Here is a 21,050-nt window from a genome sequence, read left to right as displayed (position 1 = left end):
GGTGACCACGCCGGCGAGGGGGGCAGTGAGGGTGATCAGGCCAGCAGGCAGGTGAGCAGTTAGGAGCCAGCGTCCAGGATTGTGAGAGGGATGTCCGACTGCCAGTTTAGGCCCAATCCCCGGGATTGGGCCTAAACTGGCATTTGGACAACCCCTGAGGGGTCCCAGATTGGAGAGGGTGCAGGCTGGACTGAGGGGACCCCACCCTCCGTACACAAATTTCGTGCACCAGGCCTCTAGTTTAACAATAAAATACAGAAAATTGAAACCTGACTCAAAGAAAGAGTTCATGAGTGAGCCCGCCATGATAAAAGAACTGATGGTGAGATAAGTACTGAATTAGTTTAATTATAGAATTCAAATACAAACAATTACAGAAATTTAAGATTTGAGAACAGAATGTTAAGTGTTCCAAACATGGGCTAAGAAAAAGTAGCAATTTAACAACAATCCCAGTCTTAAAAATGAGGAGATGGGAAGATGTGAGAGTGTTGAATTCTTTCAGACAAAAACAAACAGAACTGTCTAATACTGAAACCAAAATGGAAACGTTGTTTTTAACCATTAGCAAAAATGTTTAGGGTTGGTAGTATCTAATGTTGACAAAGACACTGGAAAATGGACTCTCTTTCCACACCGTTAGTGGGAGAGTAAATAGGTATAAAATCTAAGTAGGCAATTTGGTGAGATGTACATAAATTTTGAATACACATTTATAAATACACAATTCTAGAGAGAAGTACCATCATTTTTATTTGAAATCTATCTCCACAATCTGTATGAATTTGCCTTCTCCCCAGCCTGCTATGGCTAAGCCCAAAGACACTGGGAAAACCAACACAAGAACCAATCAGAGATAAAAGCTGAATGACAGGAATAAATTATCTCTATCACTCATTCTTTCTCTTCATATAGTTTACATTATTAGCTTTTTTTTTTGATGAATTGTCTTACATTTAATCGATCAATATTACAAAGTGTTCATCATGCTACATACAACCTCATAACATCCAGGAGTGTGGGTGTCTATAAAAGGGGGGGGATTATTAGCTTCTTGGAAGGCAGAATCTAGATCTTATTTTCATGCAAGTCTATAGAATGTAATGTAGTTATCAATTACAAGGTAGTTTTAAGATGCATCTATTTATTTTAACAATTCTTTAGGGGGAAAAAAATTACCCAAAGGAAATAGGTTATTAAGCAACTTTGTCTGTTACATGTTATCACACTCCAGATACAAGAACTGACCTCAAAATTTAAATATGCTTACTCCTAGCTCAAGGTTGTTGATAACACTGCTTTTGAAATAAGCTGGTTTATTGGACTTACCTGTGAGCCAAACTGTGCAACCACGAAAGCCACCTCTGGTCCCCACCACCTGTCCTCTCTTGTTCCTGCTGACATGATGAGCTTGGTAGGTGACATTAGTTGCTCTCTGCATCCCCTGGAAAAAGGGAAAAAAAAGAAAGAATTCTTGTTCACTTGAATCTTTTAAAAGATAAACATATGGACTCCATAAAGGAGCATCTTTCCATCCAGCTCTTCAACTTCCAGAGATAGTCTTTTCTAAAATCTGCCTGAGAGGTGCCTAAGGTTCAAGATCTCTTTCCACAGCTCCCCCCTCCCCGTACCCTGCAGTACACAGGAGGAGAAGGCACCTCTGCCCATCTGAGTCTTGCTATCACTCACTGCCCACACACACAGTTGGACAATTCTTTTAATAGGCACACCACAAAAACCACCCCACCCATCCCCACTGATCACCTCATTAATAGATGTATTTCCAATATATATTTATATGTTCAATAACCACTTATAAAAATGATGAGTCTCCTGACCCATTTCTTTCCAATAGGTTGATGAAGCAAACACAACTTTCCAGCTCTGCACTTCCAATATCTTAAGCAAAATACAGGGTTTCAAACAGGGACATCTGCATCTCCTGGAAGCAGAGGCACCTCCTCCTGTTTTAGCTCCCTGGCAGGCTGCTGAGGAGGAGCAGACAGGAAATGGGGGAAGCAACAAGGAGGTTGCCTACAAGTTAGTGTCCTGTACTTGCACAACAGGTTTGACTGGGTCATTTTGTGTGGGGATATTTTTCCAAGTTACTTTACTTTGGGGCAAAAAGAAACATGTATCTGGATGAATTTTAATTCATTTTAACTTGTCTTCTGCTTTCCTTAGTAAACTGAGTAGAATGTACAAAAATTATCTGACAAGCAATAATCTACTGAAGATATGGCTGAGAGAAAATATAGATAAGCAGAGATCTTTTGCTTTAATCACTAGAAAAGAATGCTCCTACATTTAAAAAAAAAAAATCAGGCAGCAAATATGGCAGTCTGGGTACGAGGAGGCTTATTGTTTATGTATGTTTGATACTTTTCAATAAAAAAATAAACTTTAAAAAAAAGGGATGTGCCACATTTTCCTCCCTCCCAGTTCTTCAGAATAAATCAAAAAGCACTTTTTAAAACTACTGAAACTGCAAGGTGCTAGAATATGCCTGAACTTCATAAAGCACCTAAAGGCCACTTCCATATGCAATCTTCTTCCCGCTGCCCTCCCCCTTTCTCTTCCTTCTCCACCCATTCCAGATAAATCCTTCCTATAATTCTAACAGAAAAATATAACATGAGTGACTAAGGACCAAGAGTGAGTTAAGTCAGTATTTCCTTCTGACTCTACATTCCTAGTCTTTGTCTTCAATGGCGTCGTTATGTGTTATAGACCCTGTAACATTTACTATCCGTATCATTTGTTTATTTATAGACCCTTTAATACTTTTAGGTGTCTTTTTGTGCATATATTTTTTGACTTGCTTGGGGAGACAGATCAGGCACTCTGAGTGACATACAGTCCTTTGTTTTTTTCCCACAATGCCCATCCTCTCTTCTGGTGCCTAGCCAGTGTTCAGTAAAAGTTAGATACAAGGCATTTATTTTACAGCATGATTTGTATTCTCTGCATAACATGCAAATGAAATGATGACTAAACCCTTCAGAAATCTTAAATCTAGCAGAACTGGGCAATTCATTTCAAAAGAATCCACGACTAAATGACTATCAGTCCTGTTGCCGGGCTAGACAGAGTCACATGGCCTCTGATGTCCCACTGCACCTTTGCTACACATTCTACAAACTGCTGTCCTCATCACACACACAAGGGGCCCTGTGCTTCTTTCTGACCCACCTTAATTTCCACGTGAGCTGTTTTGTTATTTTAGCCACTCCCTATGGGGCAAATTAAGTTTTCCTACGATGGCATTTAGAGAATTTCATGCTTTGCGACTTTACTAGGATTTTATAAAGAACCCCGCATTTTTAAGTGAAATTTGTAAAGGCACAGAGCATATACCAAATATCAAGAATAATTCAGGACTTGCACTTCTCTCACCCATCCCACAATCTACCTTAAACTGACTGCTCAACAATGTCTCTCTCCAAAGAGAATCCCTGTAACAGGCACATTCCTTTTAAGTGCCAAGACATAATTTGGATAACACTGAAGAGATAGTAATATACAATAAGAAGAAACACTCAGTTCACAGTTATTGATGACTGAAACCTTTAGTTCAGTTACTGATAACTGAAGTTAGTTTTTGGACGATACCAGGCCAAACAGCACAAGTGACGATCATACATCCTGAAGGTTGAGAAAACTTGAGAAGGCTACACATAAGCCTTGCAACTACATGCACAAGTAGCAACACGGACTGCATGGCAGGAAGCGGATCTCAGGCCCTACCCCAAACCTCCTGAATGGGAACCAAATGACCAGCATGCTTATCTGATCGACATCAACTGTCAGGCATGCTCTGTGTATATATGTTGTCTCCACAACTATTTTGTTTTAAAAACTAAAAATATTTAAATATTTACCTAATAGATTTTTTTATATCAATACCTTCAACGGAAGGGCCCTGGACAACCTCCAGGTGGGGAGTCCAGCCCTAAAAGATTCCTAGAGGTCAGAAATGAGTCTGGAACTACCTGTTCATTCATTCAGTATTGTTGATTGATCCCTTCTAGATACTAGGGACAAAAGAGAACATACATTTCAGGGAAGGACACTGACTACAAACAGATAAAGAAATCATTACATGGTCACAGACCATTGCCTCAACCATGATGACAGCAGGACAGTCCCCACATATATGAAGGGAGTTCAGAGGCTGGCAGCCAAAAGCTCACTAACTTCTACCGGAAAGGTTGAAATTAACTATTACAACCATGAGTGCACAGAAAAACTTCTACACAATTGCTCACAGCAGCATTATTTGTAACTAGAGGCCCGGTGCACAAAATTCGTGCATGGGGTGGGGGTCCCCTCAGCCCAGCCTGCACCCTCTCCAATTCAGGACCCCTCGGGGGATGTCCAACTGCCGGTTTAGACCCGATCCCAGGGATCGGGCCTAAACTGGCAGTCAGACATCCCTCTCACAATCCTGGACCACTGGCTCCTAACCGCTCACCTGCCTGCCTTCCTGGTCACCCCTAACTGATCCCCCTGCAGGCCTGATCGCCCCTCACTGCCTCTGCATGCCGCCTGATCGCCCCTAACTGCCCCCCGCCCCCCGCCCCCCGCCAGCCTGGTCGCCCCCAATTGCCCCCCCTGCCGGCCTGGTCACCCCACACAGCCTGCTGTTCAGTCGTTTGGTCGTCCCTCACTGCCCCCCCCTGCCAGCCTGGTCACCCCACACAGCCTGGTGTTCAGTCGTTTGGTCATCCCTCACTGCCCCTCCTGCTGGCCTTGTTGCCCCACTCAGCCTGTTCGGTCGTCTGTTCAGTTGTGATGGCCCCTGGCTCTTTATATATATAGATGGCTCTTTATATATATAGATTATTATATACGTTAGCCAAAGGTAGAAATACTCATATGAACAAAGGGTGGTATATCCACACAATGGAATATTCAACTATATAAAAGGTTGAACTACTGATACATGCTGCAACGTGAATTAACCTTGAAAACAAAATGTTAAGTGAAAGAAAACACACACAGAAGGCTACATACTGTATTATTCCATTTATAGGAGTCTAGAACAAGGAAATCCGAAGACACAAAGTGTATTATTGGATGTCAGGGGCTGGAAGTGGGGGGAGCAGGAAGGTAGGGAACAATTACTAATGGGTATAGGGTTCCATTAGGGGTGATGAAAATATTCTCAAATTACATATTGGTGAGGGTTGCACAACTCTGTGAATATACAAAGACACACTGAATTGTACACTTAACACAAAAGAGAGATAAAGACAAAGGGAAGGGATGCAAACATCAAAGAAAGTAGAATAAGAGAAAGCAACCTAATGGCTGCATTCTTCTGAAGTAAGAAATGAACTTCTATAAAATAATGTATAATATCTTCACTAGTTTCACTCACTTAGTTTTACTCACTTATTTGGTAAAGAACTGTGTCCTTAGGAAATGATATTTCACTAAAATGATTGCCTCTTAGGTAAGTAACAAAAGAAGCATTATACTCTTCATGTGAACTAATTACTTAGTACAGTGGGGCCTTGACTTAGGAGTTTAATTCGTCCTGAGACCGAGCTCATTAAGGAGCTCGTTAAGGAGCTCGTTAGGGAGCTCGTTAACTCAAATTTACTCTGTCAACTCAATGCAAAAAATCAGCCCAGAGACAGCTGGTATCTCAAAAAACTCAGGACACTGGTAAGTCAGGACACTGGTAAGTCAAGGCCCCACTGTAATGTGTTTTTAAAACAATTCAGGGTTGGAGTTTTATTGTTGGTATGCTATGGGTAATTGATCCATCTCAGAGCAAGAGATGGTAACTTCCAAGTGGGTGGAAAAGGGAATTCTAGTATCAATTGGATTTTATTTTAAATTACTACTTTTGCATATAAGTCTTACATAACATTTTCCCCTTTTGTTAAGTCAAAGCCGAGAGTAGAGCAAACTTTCTCAGCTTCATAAATAATGACTTTCTGGCCCAGATAATCTACTGTTGAAGCTATCATGTGCATATAGAATGTTTAGCAGCATCTCTAGCCTCTACTCGCCAGAGGCAGGAGCGTATGCACAGGGACACACACACACACACACACACACACAAATTGTAACAACCAAATATCTCTCCAGATATTGCAAAATGTCCCCGGGGGTGGCAAAATTTCATCTGGTTGAGAACCACTGGTAAAGACCTAATCCTCAAAATTCTATGTAACAAAGCCAGGCTGGGGAAGTTTATTTCATGTTTCAAATTTAGAGAAGCAACTGTGCTAAGGGGAGGCTAACAATGCTGGGTGCCCTGCGAGGAGCCAGAGCTCAGAATTGCCTACAATCCTGATAGTAGCCACTATCTCTTGAAATGTCCTTGTCCTGGTAAGAAAGTAAAGATAAAACCAGAATACAAATACACATAGATAAGTAGAAAAAATGTTGGCACCCAGCCCAAAGTGACTATCTAGACCCGCCCTGTTGTTCTGAGATGATGAAAATGGTCTATACTGCATGTCCAATACAGTGGCCAGTAGCTACATGAGGCAACACAGCACTTGAAATGTGGCTAGAGAAACTAAGAAACAGAATTTTTTATTTTATTTAACTTTGGCTAAATTTTAAGTTGCCACAGGTGACAGGTGGCTACCAGATTGGACAATACAGAGCTAGACCTTGCTATCATTCTTCTTCTGTTGTTGTTAGTCAACATTACAGAATACATTCTTGGTGGCCTAGGCCAGTGGTCGGCAAACCGCGGCTCTCGAGCCACATGGGGCTCTTTGGCCCCTTGAGTGTGGCTCTTCCACAAAATACCACGTGCAGGCGCGCACGTACAGTGCAAAGTTGACTTAAAACTTTAAGTAAAGTTTATTAAGTTAATTTTAGGGAACGTTGTGGAGTGAAAGAAGATGTAGTGTCGAGGATTGAGAAAGGTATGTTGAGATGGTCTGGACATATAGAGAGGATGAACGAAAGGAGATAGACGAAACAAGTATACAAGACGAGTGTGGATGGGGGAGTTGGAAGGGGTCGACCTCAGCGAATGTACCTCAATCAGATTGTAGCAAAGGCCAGCTTAGGAGTACTCTAATTAAGTTAATAACAATGTACCTACCTATATAGTTTAAGTTTAAAAAATTTGGCTCTCAAAAGAAATTTCAATCATTGTACTGTTGATATTTGGCTCTACTGACTAATGAGTTTGCCAACCACTGCCCTAGGCAGTTTGGCTCCATGGATAGAGCGTCAGCCTACGGACTGAAGGCCAGGTTTGATTCTGGTCAAGGCCACATATCTTGGTTAGAGGCTGCTGGCCCTGGTCGGGGGCATGCAGGAGGTAACCAATCGATGTGTCTCTCTCACATCGGTCTTTCTGTCTTTCTCTTTCCCTTCTACTCTCTCTAAAAATCAATAGAAAAAAATATCGTCAGGAAAGAAAAAGCGTACATTCTTGGTAAAAAGTCCAGCTTTTCCTCTTTGGGCAATTATTCCTGCAATATCTCCCTGGCTTCTAGGATGGGAAGATCAGTACCTGCCCCTGACAACAGCCAGGCCCATGCTCCAAAGAATGACTATACAGGCCTCTCGGTTGGTCTTCAATATGCTGTGTGTTCCATTCCTGCACTCATTTCATTTTTGTACTACCTCAGTCTCCCCCAAAATCCAGAATGGGCAGCTGGCCTTCGATGAAAAGCATCTAACAGTATAAGGGGCAAAATGTTCAGAAAAGGTAGAACTAGTAAAGGGAAAATTATCTCATTCATTTATTTGTTGCTTTTTAATTAACAGTCTCTCAAGTAGAATGTAATACCCATGAGAGCAGAACCCCTTTCTGTTGTTTTACCACTGCATCCCCAACATGTGGAACAAAGCATGTCCCAGGCATGTTCCAAGGCATGTTCCATGCATACCTCAGAGATATCTCGGGTTTGCTTCCAGGCTACCACAATAAAACCAGTAACAGAAATGTTTGGTTTCGCAGTGCACATAAAGATTATCTTTATACTACAATACAGTCTATTTAGTGTGCAATTGCATTATGTCTTTAAAAAAAACTGCCTAACTAATTTAGAAATACATTATTGCTAAAAATGGTAACCATCAACTGAGTCTTCACTGAGTGATAATCTTTGAGCTGAAGAAAGGTCTTACCTCAATGTTGATGAAAACACAGTATCTGTGAAGTGCAATAAAATGAGGTATGCCTGTAATTCATTTAAACCTCATTATAACCCTATCTGTTCTCCAGGGCTTCCACATCTGGAACAATGTCTAATTTCTCCAGCACACGGTCTTCCTGGAACACCAGTTTTATCATGTAATAGGAACATTAAAGGTGTATGGGTTCTTCAAATTTGTGTCACTCTCAATCCTGGAAACACGGTGGGTTTCCCTACTGGGGCAAAAAAAGACTTACAAGGCCCTGAAAATTAAAAATTCTAGCCTCATCAAAAATCTCCCACAGAATGCCAGGCCAGTGTGGCTCAGCAGTTAAGCATCAACCTATGAACCAGGAGGTCACGTTTCCATTTCCGGTCAGGGCACATGCCTGGGATCCATAGTGTAGGGCATGCAGGAGGCAGCCAATCGATAATTCTTTCTCATCACTAATGTTCCTATCTCTTTCTCTCTCCCTCCCTTCCTCTCTGAAAACAATAAAAATACGTTTTTGAAAAAATGTAATAATAAATATATATTTTCAAAAAAATCTCCCACAGAATCAAGTCTTAACACTAGAAGCAAACATTAACAACTGCATAACCTAGTCCTAGCCAGTTTGGATCAGTGGATAGCGCGTCGGCCTTCGGACCAAAGGGTCCCAGGTTCGATTTTGGTCAAGGGCACATACCTTGGTTGCAGGCTCCTCCCTCGCCTGGGCCCTGGTTGGGATGTATGCAGGAGGCAACCAATCGATATGTTTCTCCCACATCAATGTTTCTCTCAGTCTTTCCCTCTCTCTTCCACTCTCCCTAAAAATCAATGGAAAAATATCTTCGGGTGAGGATTAACAAAAACAACTGCATAACCTAGTCCCAGCTTATCGAATTTTATCTCCACTCCTCAACAAAAACTCTCTAGAGTAGTTAAACTCTTAGTTGGTCTTGGAATAAAAAAATAATTCTTATTCCCAGCCCTTATTCACACAGCTCCTCTCTGCCTCAGAAACTTGAATACATTTCTCTTTTGTAAACCCTCCCCAAAAGACCCAGGCTAAATTAATCTCTCCTCCAAATTGAAAAAAAAAAAAAAAATTTGTCTTACACCACGACTGTGGTCAAAATGACAAACTCATCACCTGGCAAGGTCATTTACAACCCCAATCAGGCCATGAGCAACAAGAATGCAAACACTGAGTCCCTCATTTTTCATCTTTTCTACGTCTGGCACAGGTCTCTACAAAAAATATGCACTTGTTTGGCAAATGGAATAGTAAATAAATGAGCAACAGATGGTGTAACTGAAATTACCTTTAAATACTTTAACTGAGTCCCCTATTCCCCTAACCAGGAAATACTCAGGGTAACAGGAGCAGAGTCAACAATTTTATGACACTTTGTTGCACTTTCAAATTATCTTCTTTACCCTTCAAAATAACCCTGTGAAGAACACACGATCATACCCTTCTTTAGTCAATTGAGGTGTAAAGAAGTAAAGTTATTTTCCTCAAGATCACACTCTAGTAAATGGCAAAGCTGGTACCAGAGACCAAGCCAGTCGTCCAGTAAGTGCTCTTTCCAATGCCTGAACCCGCCTTCCCTTAAAACCTAAGGAAAAGATAATAACTAAAAGGAGAAAGCAATCAGGTGAGCATCCCTGGCAACAACAGATATGGAAAACGACTGACTGCAAATGAACATTTGCCTGAAATGATTTGCAAAGGCTGCCTTTAAACCTCATGATTCTGCTGCACTGTGAAATAAAAATGTCCACCTAAACCTAAAACCAGCGCCTTTTCAAAGAGCCAAATGGACACCACCTCCCCACCCCACCCAGAAGGGCACTAATGGGTTTGGATTAAGGCTGTTTCTTACCAAAGAATAAGGAAGGAAGCAACCTCAATGAGGACACACCATCCGACCATCAAAGCCAACTGGCTGTCGTTGCTAAACGTTATAAACCCATGAGTCTTCCCACACCTTACTGTCTCCAGGAATCGAGTCTTGGAACTCCATGTAATGTTAGACATTCCCATTTTACACCGAGCCACAAAGAACCTCAGTTCAGTGAATTCTCAACTCATGAATGGATACATTGTTGGGCACCCTCTCTTCACACCGAAGCGCAGAAATGGAAAGACTTGGAAGTGGACACAACCCTGGGTAACTGCGCTGGCAGAGCCAAGAAAAACCAGCAGCTCACCCAAAGACGCCCGCCTCCGCCTCCGCCTCCGCCCTCTGCAGACCTTCACGCCACTCCAGGGGATGCAACCAGCTCCCCTTTCAAAGGTGCAGGTTTCAGCAGCCGCCGGCTCTCTCCGCAAAGACTTTAATTCGAGGTCTCATCTGAGCCGAGGAACCGGGTAAGGGGACGTTCTTCCCACGGAGGGCGGGTCGGACCGCAGCACGGCCAGCCCCCGACCCGCACCACCCACACCCCGGTTGGACGGCGCCGCGGCCTCTGGTACCCATCCCCGGCGCTCCGGGGAGGATGCAAAGGAGGCGGAAGGCAGGCAGGGGCTCCGGAACCAGCGGCAGCCGGAGGCTCCCAGCCTCCTCGGTCCCCACTCACCCAGTTCTGCACGTTGTTGCTCAGCTTGACTTTCTTGTACAGGCTCCCGGGTCCCTCCATGGCCGCAGAGCGCGCGCGGGTGCCGGGATTCTCAGCTCCCGGAGGCCGACAGGAGCAGGGAGGGCTGGCGGGGCGGGGCGGGGCGGGGCGGGCGGGAGGCGGGGTCACCTGGCGCCGGCGCCCGCGCGCGCGCGCAGACGTCCGCTCGTGCTCGCGACTCCGGCCGCCCGCTAGCGTGTCAGCTGCCGCTCGCGCACGTCCAGGGCGGAGGTATGTGGGGCGGGGCGAAGCGGAAGGCGGGACCTAGGGAAGGTTGGGGGCGGGGCTTCGAGCGCCCGCGAGGCTCCTCCCTCTTCATTCTCAGGAAGGGACGGGGCCTGGGAAAATCACCCTGGGACGCCCAGGCCTCTGGGTCTGCCTTGCGCTGCGCCTGCGCGGGGGCCTGCCGGGGTCCAGGGAGCCGGCCTCCTGGGGAATGGCTGCTGGCTCTCCGCACCAATGCTCTTGGGAGAAGACATGGATGTGAAATTCTGCCCTTCTGGCTTTTCCTCCAAAACCAGGCTACCAGCCTCGTGAGCCAAGGCACATTTAAAAATGGATTTTCCATGCTTGCAAAGGGAAGGATTGATTCACTGAACTTACTTTCCACAAGTTCCTCTTCACTTTAACCTTCTGCTCAACGCATATTATGTTTACAAAGTTGATGCGCCATCTCTGGACATCCATAATTAATATCTCGACTGGGCTTAGAGGTTATTTGCAAAGTGTCCTCCTTCCCCCACGATAATGGAGAAACTATAATGGAATAAGCTGCTAAGAGAGTCACTTCAATAGGCAGGAGGCCATTACGGAAGTGGGGCCTGTGAACATTGTGCCTCGGTTCTCAGAGCTGCCATAAGTCACTAACCTGTTGCTAACCTCTGCTCAGGGCTGAGCCATAAACATGCAGTGGTTCTCAACCTTTCTAATGCCGCGACCCTTTAATACAGTTCCGCATGTTGTGGTGACCCCCAACCATAAAATTATTTTCGTTGCTACTTCATAACTGTAATTTTGCTACTGTTATGAATCCTAAGGTAAATATCTGATATGCAGGGTGTATTTTCAGGGTTCGCGACCCACAGGTTGAGAACCGCTGTTAGAGCAACTGCTGCATGGAAATGTATGGACTTTCCTACTTCCTTGTAGTTTTTCCCTCCCTCATTTGCATATTGGAACTAGCCATCCCTGTTAACCGAGCTTTCATTTTCATGGAAGAATTACACTGTGGTTTCTGCCTTTGTAAACCTTGCCTTCCTTTGTTCTCTCCAGAGCAGTTTGGGGTACTCCCTGAATCTGAGTCTCTCGGATTCCAAAAAATAAATGCTTTTGTTGTTGTTGTTGTTGTCACAGCCTGAACCTCTTCTTTGGTTAACACCCACTTGGAAACCTCTCTTCACATCAGATTTCTGTCCAGTACTTCTCACTGACCAGGCTGAAAAGGTACCTCTATATTATTAGCTTCTCAGGAAATCCTTAGAGGACTGAAATTCAGGCTTGAGAGGGCTGCATGTTACCTTAGGGCAGTGGTTCTCAACCTTCCTAATGCCCCAATCCTTTAACACAGTTCCTCATGTTGTGGTGACCCCCAATTTCATTGTTACAAATTGAATATAATTAAGGCATAGTGATTAATCACAAAAACAATATGTAATTATATATGTGTTTTCCGATGGTCTTAGGCGACTCCTGTGAAAGGGTCGTTCGACCCCCAAAGGGGTCGCAACCCACAGGTTGAGAACCGCTGCCTTAGGGTAAAATGCCCACCTGTGGAGAACATTTTCAAGTTCACCCAGTTATTGCAGGGCTAGTTCATAGGATGAGCTAGAGGGTATGGGGGAGCTTCCTCCATGAGTTATCTCCTCTCCCATCGCCATGACTCTTAGTGCTTCCTCACAGCTTGCCCCTGGCACCAAGATAGTTAATGTGAAGCTCTGCTCCTCCATAACCCCATTCCCTCTCCCCTCAATACACATACCCCAATCTCTAAAACCTGAAGCTGCTACCTCTTGATAGCTAGCAAATACACTGAGTGGCCAGATTATTATGACCACCTGAAATTTGTAGGCAAATTAGCTATAATTTCCCGCTGAAGTTGCTAGAGGGCCAGATCATTATAAACGTCTGAATAGCACAACATACCTAAGTATCGTTGCTGATCAAGTTCATCCTATCATGTTGATGGCATATCCCAATGGAGATGGCTTCTTCCAACAAGACAATGCGCCATGCCACGGTGCTCGTATTGTGCAGGAGTGGTTTCAAGAACATGAGGGAGACTTTACCTTGCTTAGGTGGCCCCCACAATCACCAGACCTCAATCCAATTGAGCATTTGTGGGATGAAGTAAAAGAGCCATCAGGCAGCTGGTTCCACAACCATCAAATCTCATAGAACTGGACAGTGCTATTCATCAGGCATGGTGTCAGATTCCTCGCATCACCTTTCAACATCTCGTGGAGTCAATGCCAAGAAGAATTGCCACAGTATTGAAGGCAAAATGTGGCCCAACGAGTACTGATGGGGTGGTCATAATAATCTGGCCACTCAGTGTAAGTCCCCTGTTTGTTTACTAGACTGCAACTATCTCAAATTAGGCCTTTCCCATATCCAACCTGAATCACTGCTAAGCCCCTTAACTGCACATCCTCCCACCGGTGCAGCTGCTCTGCCACTCACAACATTCTTAAAACTTCTGTCAGAGTGATATTTCTAAAAGTGAAATTTGGAATTGTTACTAGACCAATCAAAATGTCTGTGGTTCCCTGTAGCTTTTTCTACAGGACTGTAGAATTGAATCGCAGTATAATTCTGAATTCTGCCAATAATAGCAATGAGCTTGGAAGAGCATCCCAAGCTTCAATAATTTAAGGACAAAGATTATCTTTAATTATCACAAAGATTATCACTATATGTAAAACATTGTGTTAAAAATTTTGATATGTTAAAATAAATGAGTAGTGACTAATGGGAAGCAGCGCCAAACACGGTGTATATTCTTTTCCCTAGATTCTTCCAGCATAATTATGATGAGATTTACCTATGTTGCTGTGCATATCAATAGTCCATTCCATTTTATGGATGATTAGTATGCCATTGTACCATGTCATGCTTTTGTTAAATTAACATTTGTTAAGTAGAGCACAGGATGCTGGATAGTGAGTTGCTATTCAACAACGGACCACAAGAGAAATTGAAATACAGACGTTTATTGCTCACAGTCCTGGCGGAGGTGCACAGCACACCTTCAGGAGCTACCTGGGAGGTCAAGGCAGGGTGCAGACAGAGAGAGGGATAGGACCTGAAGCATATGCCTTTATGAGTCTCCGCTAATGGATTCTCTGGGTTTCCCAAGCTGGGCACAAATTGTTCAAGTCAAGCTAACAAAAGCAGAGTTTAGAGAAGCTCCATGAGGCTCTCACCTAAAATGCATGCAAAGGGAAAGTCTTGGAGGCAGGAGAGAGTGATGATCACAAGAGCTGTCGAGGAAGTCATATCCAGAATTTGTATTTGCTTGTGACTCAGCAAGCTATTATCTAGAACAGCGTTTTTCAACCCTTTTCATCTCACAGCACACAGAAGCTAATTACTAAAAACTCTGGGGTACACCAAAAAATATATTTTTTGCCAATCTGACAAAAAAATATATAATTTGATTCATTTACAGTGGATGACCATTGTCTTTTTTTATTATTTGAAATCGAAGGGAAAAGAGATCAGTGCCCCTGTCTAAATAGTCAGGTATTGCGTGTTTTAAAAAAATTTGAGGCACACTGGTTGAAAATCTCTGATCTAGAGTGTATAATCGCATAAGGAGGCTAATGTCAGCTTAAGGCTCCCACAGGCACTTGGCCAAACGAAATGGATGCTGAAGCAGCAATATCATTGAGTAGCTTAGCGAAACTCTACACATGGATATACCAGGATTTGTTTATTCGTCTGTTGAAGGATATTTGGGTAATTTCCATTTGGAGCTATTGCAAATAAAGTTGCCATGAACATTTATACACAATTCTTTGTGTGGACAAATTCTTTCCTTTCCCTGGGGTAATTACCTAGGAGGGGAAAGACTGGGCCTTATGGCAGGCATATGTTTAACTTTTTGAAAACTGCCAAAACCATTTTCCAAAATGGTTTTACAATTTTATATTCCTGCCAGTAGTGCATGAGAATTGTAGTTGTTCTATATCCTTGCCAACACTTGGTACAGTTGGTCTTTTTCATTTTAGTCATTGTAGTAGTATGCAGTGGTACCACATTATGTTGTTTTGTGTGTGTGTGGTTTATTTAATTGATTTAAAAGGGAGAGGAGAGAGGGATAGAAACATCAATGATGAGAGAGAATCATTGGTCGGCTGCCTCCTGAATGCCCCCTACTGGAGATTAAGCCTGAAACCCAGACATGCGCCCTGACCAGAAATAGAACCATTACCTCCTGGTTCATGGGTTGACACTCAACCACTAAGCCACACCAGCTGGACCCTCATTATGGTTTTAGTTTGTTCTTCCCTAAGGACAGTAATGCTAAACACCTTTTCATGTGCCTTTGGCTCCTATGTATCTTCTTTACGTGTCTGCTCAGAACTTTTGCCCATTTTCTAATTGAGTTGTTTGTTCTCCTATTCCTGAGTTTTAAAATTCTCTATATATTCCCTGTCAAACATTTTATTTTTCATCTCTAGAAGGTCAATATGGGTCTTTTAAATATATAGATATATCTTGCCCTGGCCGGTTTGGCTCAGTGGATATAGCATTGGCCCATGGACTAAAGTCACGGGTTTTATTCCAGTCAACATCACATACTTCGGTTGCAGGCTCGATCCACAGCCCCAGTCAGGGCACATGTGGGAGGCAACCAATCGATATTTCTCTCTCTCTTTCTCTTTCACTCTCTCTAAAAATCAATGGGAAAATATCCTCAGGTGAGGACTAACAAAACATATGTGTATATACTATGCCTCCATTTACATAAAATCTTTCCCCTACCTGTTTGAATATATGTAACAAAACTTTTTTAATGTCTTTATCTACTAATTCTATTATCTGTGTTTATATCTCTTTGCAATGATTTTTTTGTTGCCATGAGCAATATCTTCACTTCTTCCTCCTCCTCTTTACCAGACCCCTGATATTATGAATTTTACTTTGTTGAATGCTGCATAGGTTTATATTTCTATAAATATTCTTGAACTTTATTCTGGGTCACCGTCAAGTTACTTGGAAACAGTTTAATCCTTTCCAGGTTTGATTTTAGCATCATTCAGTGGCATCAGAATAACCATTCATCTATGACTAATTGTGTCCCACCACTCAGAACACCATTTTGAGTGCTTTGCCCATGCTAACGTTCTCCACTGGCTGGTGGGAGCACAGTCTATTTTCTGCTGGTTGTGAGCTCCAGGCATTTTCCCTCTGCTCCTTTTGTGTGTGGTTCTCTGTCCTCCATTAGTTTCCCCACTGCCTTTTGCCTGGTGGACTTCCTGCCATCTCTGGAGCTTGCTCTGTGGTAGCTCTCTCTTCTCTACCCTGCTTTCTCCTCTCTAACTGTACTCTGCCCCATCTCCCAGACTCCAGCTCCAACTTCTTAACTCAGGGGACCCCTGGTCTCTGCCTGGGTTCCCCAACCCTGCTTTGGAGCCTGGCAACTTCCTCCCTATAGTAAGCTAAGGCAATTCTAGGGCTTATCTTATTTGTTTCCCCATTTTCAGGAATCACTGTCAAGTACTGCCTGCTATCCAATGTCTGAAACCACTGTTTTGTGTATTATGTTATTGGGTTTCTGTTAATTGTTTCAAGTGGGAGAGTACATCCAATCACTGGTATTTTTTCTGCCCAAAAGTATAAGTTTCTTTCTTATGAGGTTACTTCTATAGTAATAACTTCTTTGCTTTTTTTTAAGTTTCACCATTTAAATATACATCCCCAGACAGTATAATTTAGTATTAACAAATTAAAATGTATGACATGTCTTTAAAACTATTTCAATGTGTAAATTTATTCCTCCATCTTTTAATTTCCTTACAGTGTCAACAAAGGGGAGTGGGGTGCTGACCTGAGTAAATGTGGAAATGAGTGGAGTCTGTAAAACTGAAGGCAAAAGGAACTGCACATAAGCATTGTGCTCTAATTGATGATAGAGTTCATGATTCTGATGCTGCTATACAAGCATAATGGAATCAAGTAGGTAAGTAGATGGATGGCACAGAGTGAGAGCCACGTTTCTCAACTGTGCAGTGAGATTCAGGTAAGAAAGTGGTATGAATTGGGAGGAGGCTAGAATAATTCAATTGGTACTGGATTTGAATTGGTAACATTAGTAAGAGCTCATGTTTAGTCTAATGTAGATACTAATGACTACATATAGGAATATTTATAGATGTGTGTGTATTATATACATGTACGAAAGCCCAGCACACGAAATTGTGGAGGCAGGGTCCCTAGGCCTAGCCTGCGATCAGAGCCATCTTCTGCCCGTTGGCCAGTCCCCAAGCCAAACACTGCCTCCGCTGCTGGGTGGGTGGGTCGCGGGTGTGCCCCGCAGCTTCCATCAGCGCCACAAGCCCCAGCAGCAGCGGCAGCAGCAGCGAGCAGCCCCCCTCGAGCTGGCAGAGCGTTCCATCTGCGGCCAGCCCCTGTGCACGCACATGGAGGTGAAGTGGCCAGCGCCCGTTTTCCCACAGACCTGAGCCCCCGAGCAGCCAGGGATGAGCTGGGGATCCCAATGGCTTGACAGCCAGCTGGGTCCTCCTGCCACCCCACCCACCCGGGTTCCCCAGATCACCATCACTGGTCCATTGGAGCCTACGGGCCGGGGGGAGGGACCAAGAGGTCAGCCGTTCCTCCCTCTTGCCAGTCCCCCGTCCTGCCCCGCCGCCACCCACCCACTTCCCTGTGGTTCCCCGTTTGCCTGTGGGCAGAGGTGAAGGATGGAGGAGGTGGGGGAGGGGAGGAACCAAGAGGTGGTCAATGCACCTTATGGCAACTGGTCGAGCAGTCATTCCAGTCATTACGTTTATGGTCCCTGGCCTTTTACTATATAGGATATGTCTTTGTCAGATGAGAGAGCTCAAAAGAGCTAACACCCCAGTAGCAATGCATACAATTTATGCCCATGGTATTGGTTTCTAATACCATTTCCAATAAAAGGAACCAGGGTTTCTTGGAGAAATGGCTGATTTCAGGATTAGCAAAGAAGTATACAAGATGAGCATGGAACATCTTAGAATGTCAGAAAAGTAAGGAAATACAAAAATGAAAACAAAACAAATAAACAACGAAACACCACATTCATGAGGGTCTGTCAAAGGAACTCAGGAGCCAAAGGAAGAAGCTCCCAATGGCCAAAGCTAGAATGATTTGAGCCACAAAATTATTAAAGCACTAGTGGCCTGGTGCACAAAATTCATGCATGGCGGGGGTGTCCCTCAGCCCAGCCTGCACCTCTCCAATCTGGGACATCCCTCTCGCTATCCGGGACCGCTGGCTCCTAACCGCTCACCTGCCTGCCTGCCTGATCACCCCTAACCACTCTGCCTGCCAGCCTGATCACCCCCAACTGCCCCCCCTGCCAGCCTGATCACCCCAACTGCCCTCCCCTCCTGGCCTGATTGTCCCTAACCACCTCTGCCTTAGCCCCACCACCATGGCTTTGTCCTAAAGGATGTCCGGAAGGTCTCCCAGAAGGTCTCCCAGTCTAATTAGCATATTACCCTTTTATTAGTATAGATAGAGGCCTGGTGCATGGGTGGAGGCCGGCTGGTCTGCCCTGAAGGGGGTCTTGGATCAGGGTGGGGGTCCCCTTGGGGGCTTGGGCCTGGCCTGGGCGAGGGGCTGGGGTGGTATGCAGGCCGGCCACACCCCCATCAGGGTGGGGGTGGGGGGTCCCTGCTGGGGGCCGTGGCCAGCCTGGGTGAGGGGCTGAGGGCCATTTTCAGGCTGGCCACATCCCCTTCAGGGGGTCCCAGTTGGGGGGCATGGCTGGCCTGGGCGAGGGGCTTAGGGCCGTTTAGGGGTGGTTTGCAGGCCGGCCAAGACCCCGGCTTTGTCCAAAAGGATGTCTGGAAGGTCTCCCAGTCTAATTAGCATATTACTTTTATTAGTATAGATTATTGGATTATCACAAATATAAAATAAGTGTTTGAGTCCATATCATTATAGATAAATGATTGAAAAATAAGTAGGGAAAAGAAACAATCTCCCATGCAGAAGAATCACAACTAACTTATGTAGATACTTGACTCTCAAGGAGAGGGAGCATAAATCTCTACCTCTTTAAATATGCACTGTGCACACTTCCTTCCAAATAATATTAAGGAAATGGAGAGAAGAGTAACTTCATGGTGAAGAAACTTGGCAAACACTGTCTCAGGCAGGTAATCATGATCAATATCAATACTGATAAATCATGTTGATAACATGTAGTCTTAATGTGACGTTGTGATGAAAATGACACTCTATCTCTCTGGACCTTCCTCCAAAAACCCATAACCTCAGGTGAATCATGACGAAAACATCAGGCAAATTCCAATAGAGGGATAACCCACAAAATACCTGGCCAGTACTCCTCAAAATTGTCAAGGTGTCAAAAACAAGGGAAGTCTGAGAAACTGGCAGGGCCAAGAGGAGCCTAAGGAGACATGAGGACTAAATGTAATGTGGTGTCCTGAATGGGCCCTGAAACACAAAAAGAAATTAGGTAAAAACTAAGGAAATCTGAATAAACTGTGAACTTTCATTAATATTAATGTATCAGTATTGATTCATTAAATGTAATAATACTAAGGTAAAATGCTAATAATAGGTGAAATTGAATATGGTGGTATATGGGAACTCTCTGTATTATCTTAATGTACCTGCTCAATTTTTCTGTAAATATAAAACTGTTCTAAAAAATAAAGACTGCCCTAGCTGGTTTGGCTCACTGGATAGAGCGTTGGCCTGGGGACTGAAGAGTCCCAGGTTCGATTCCGGTCAAAGGCATGTACCTTGATTGCAGGCACATCCCCAGTAGGGGGTATGCAGGAGGCAGCTGATCGATGCTTCTCTCTCATCGATGTTTCTAACTCTCTATCCCTCTCCCTTCCTCTCTGTAAAAAATCAATAAAATATATTTAAAAAATAAAAAATAAAGACTACTTTTAAAATAGAATCCTGATACCCCAAAGCAGGCATGTTTCTTTCTTGTGATAACTCCCCAAATGCTCGGCCTGCAGTGAGGCTGTCTGCACAGTAACAACAGGCAAGTTCTGTTGCTCTTGGCATCTCAATTTAATTTCTTCTACCTCATGAAAATTGCAGCTAAACCCACTGATTGACTTGGTGTCCCAATGTCAATATTCTATCTCTTCTCATTGACATTCTAGACCTGGCATGTCTGTGGACTTAAGTAGGATTTTCTGGGTGCTGTTCCCCACTCCTCAAAAGCGTCTCCTAACAAATACCTAGGGAATGATTCCGTTTTGACTCCTCCATAGACCTGGACTAGTGACTGCGCGCCCTTCTCCTGGTTGTCCATTATTTCCTAGACCAGCTCTGCTTTAGTAATTAGCTAAATTGTGCACAACAGTTTCAGCTTCACTGCTGTCCATGTGCTCTTTCCTTCTACTTGTCACCTTTCGTCTACAATTAACTTTCTACTTATTCCTTTCTGTTTGTCGGTGAAGGGGGGGAGGGAATAACATGCCCAGAACTAGCATGTATTTCCGAGATTTTTTTAAAGAAAAATTCTCACCTATATCCAGTTTCTTCTGCATCTATTGACAAAGATTTTCCTACAACAGTTGAAAACACTGCCTGAGAAGTTGGTTTGCCAGCCTCCCCTACCCTGTCCTACCTGTTGTTGAACCCCCACTGGCTTTGCATGCTTGTGAAGGACATGTCATAGTGGCATTTCTTCCCTGACTAGACAGGTGAGTAGAAGGTTTCCTCACTCTGAGTAAGAGAGCATAGGCCTCTCTCCCTGACATCATGTAATAATTAGACTCTTTCATTTAGTGAGAAATAGAGACATAGATGGGCTACCTCACTTAATGGGGTTTTCTTCTAAAGATGGTATAAGAAAGGGAAAGAGAAGTGTTTCAGCAGCCACACCACAGGATAATGAAGAACTAGCACCAAGGGCTCCATAGAATGGAAATTCATTGATTCTCTGCTTCTATTTCTATTTCTACCCCTACCAACTGACGGAATGGTTGTCTCACATTCCAGCTATCCAAGTGACAGGTCCGAATTTGGTCTGCCTGTCACAATCCAATTTAAGCTCCCCGCAAAAGCTTTAGTGCTAGCATATATTTTAAGTATCTGGCCAGCCTATAGATAGC

The 21,050-nt window shown here is 43.9% G+C and overlaps 1 protein-coding gene and 1 long non-coding RNA gene across 6 annotated transcripts in view; one reads left to right on the top strand and one right to left on the bottom strand.

Moving 5' to 3' along the window:
• Nucleotides 1-10,831, bottom strand: part of PAPSS1 (3'-phosphoadenosine 5'-phosphosulfate synthase 1) — a 110,037-nt gene extending 99,206 nt beyond the window's left edge. For 3 of the 5 annotated variants that reach the window (XM_023760460.1, XM_006096589.3, XM_023760461.1), the window contains exons 1-2: nucleotides 10,693-10,831; nucleotides 1,330-1,444 (exon numbers count right to left, since the gene is read on the bottom strand). In XM_023760460.1, the coding sequence (XP_023616228.1) occupies nucleotides 1,330-1,444; nucleotides 10,693-10,752 (175 nt within the window). In that variant the 5' untranslated portion in view covers nucleotides 10,753-10,831. Of the gene's footprint in view, nucleotides 1-1,329; nucleotides 1,445-10,105; nucleotides 10,247-10,323; nucleotides 10,454-10,692 lie in introns of those variants that run through there. The other 2 variants (XM_014462490.2, XM_014462489.2) reach the window with 2 other exon arrangements.
• On the top strand, nucleotides 10,350-18,222 carry LOC111827542. The gene is made up of 3 exons (XR_002831154.1): nucleotides 10,350-10,483; nucleotides 12,085-12,174; nucleotides 16,756-18,222. It is a non-coding gene; the product is annotated as an uncharacterized LOC111827542 (long non-coding RNA).
• The last annotated feature ends 2,828 nt before the right edge of the window (nucleotides 18,223-21,050 follow it).

Source organism: Myotis lucifugus, unplaced genomic scaffold, assembly GCF_000147115.1.
Source record: "Myotis lucifugus unplaced genomic scaffold, Myoluc2.0 scaffold_182, whole genome shotgun sequence".
Lineage (NCBI taxonomy): Eukaryota > Metazoa > Chordata > Mammalia > Chiroptera > Vespertilionidae > Myotis > Myotis lucifugus.
Note: the sequence above shows the minus strand (reverse complement) of the source record. Positions and strands in the feature narration are given on the sequence as shown.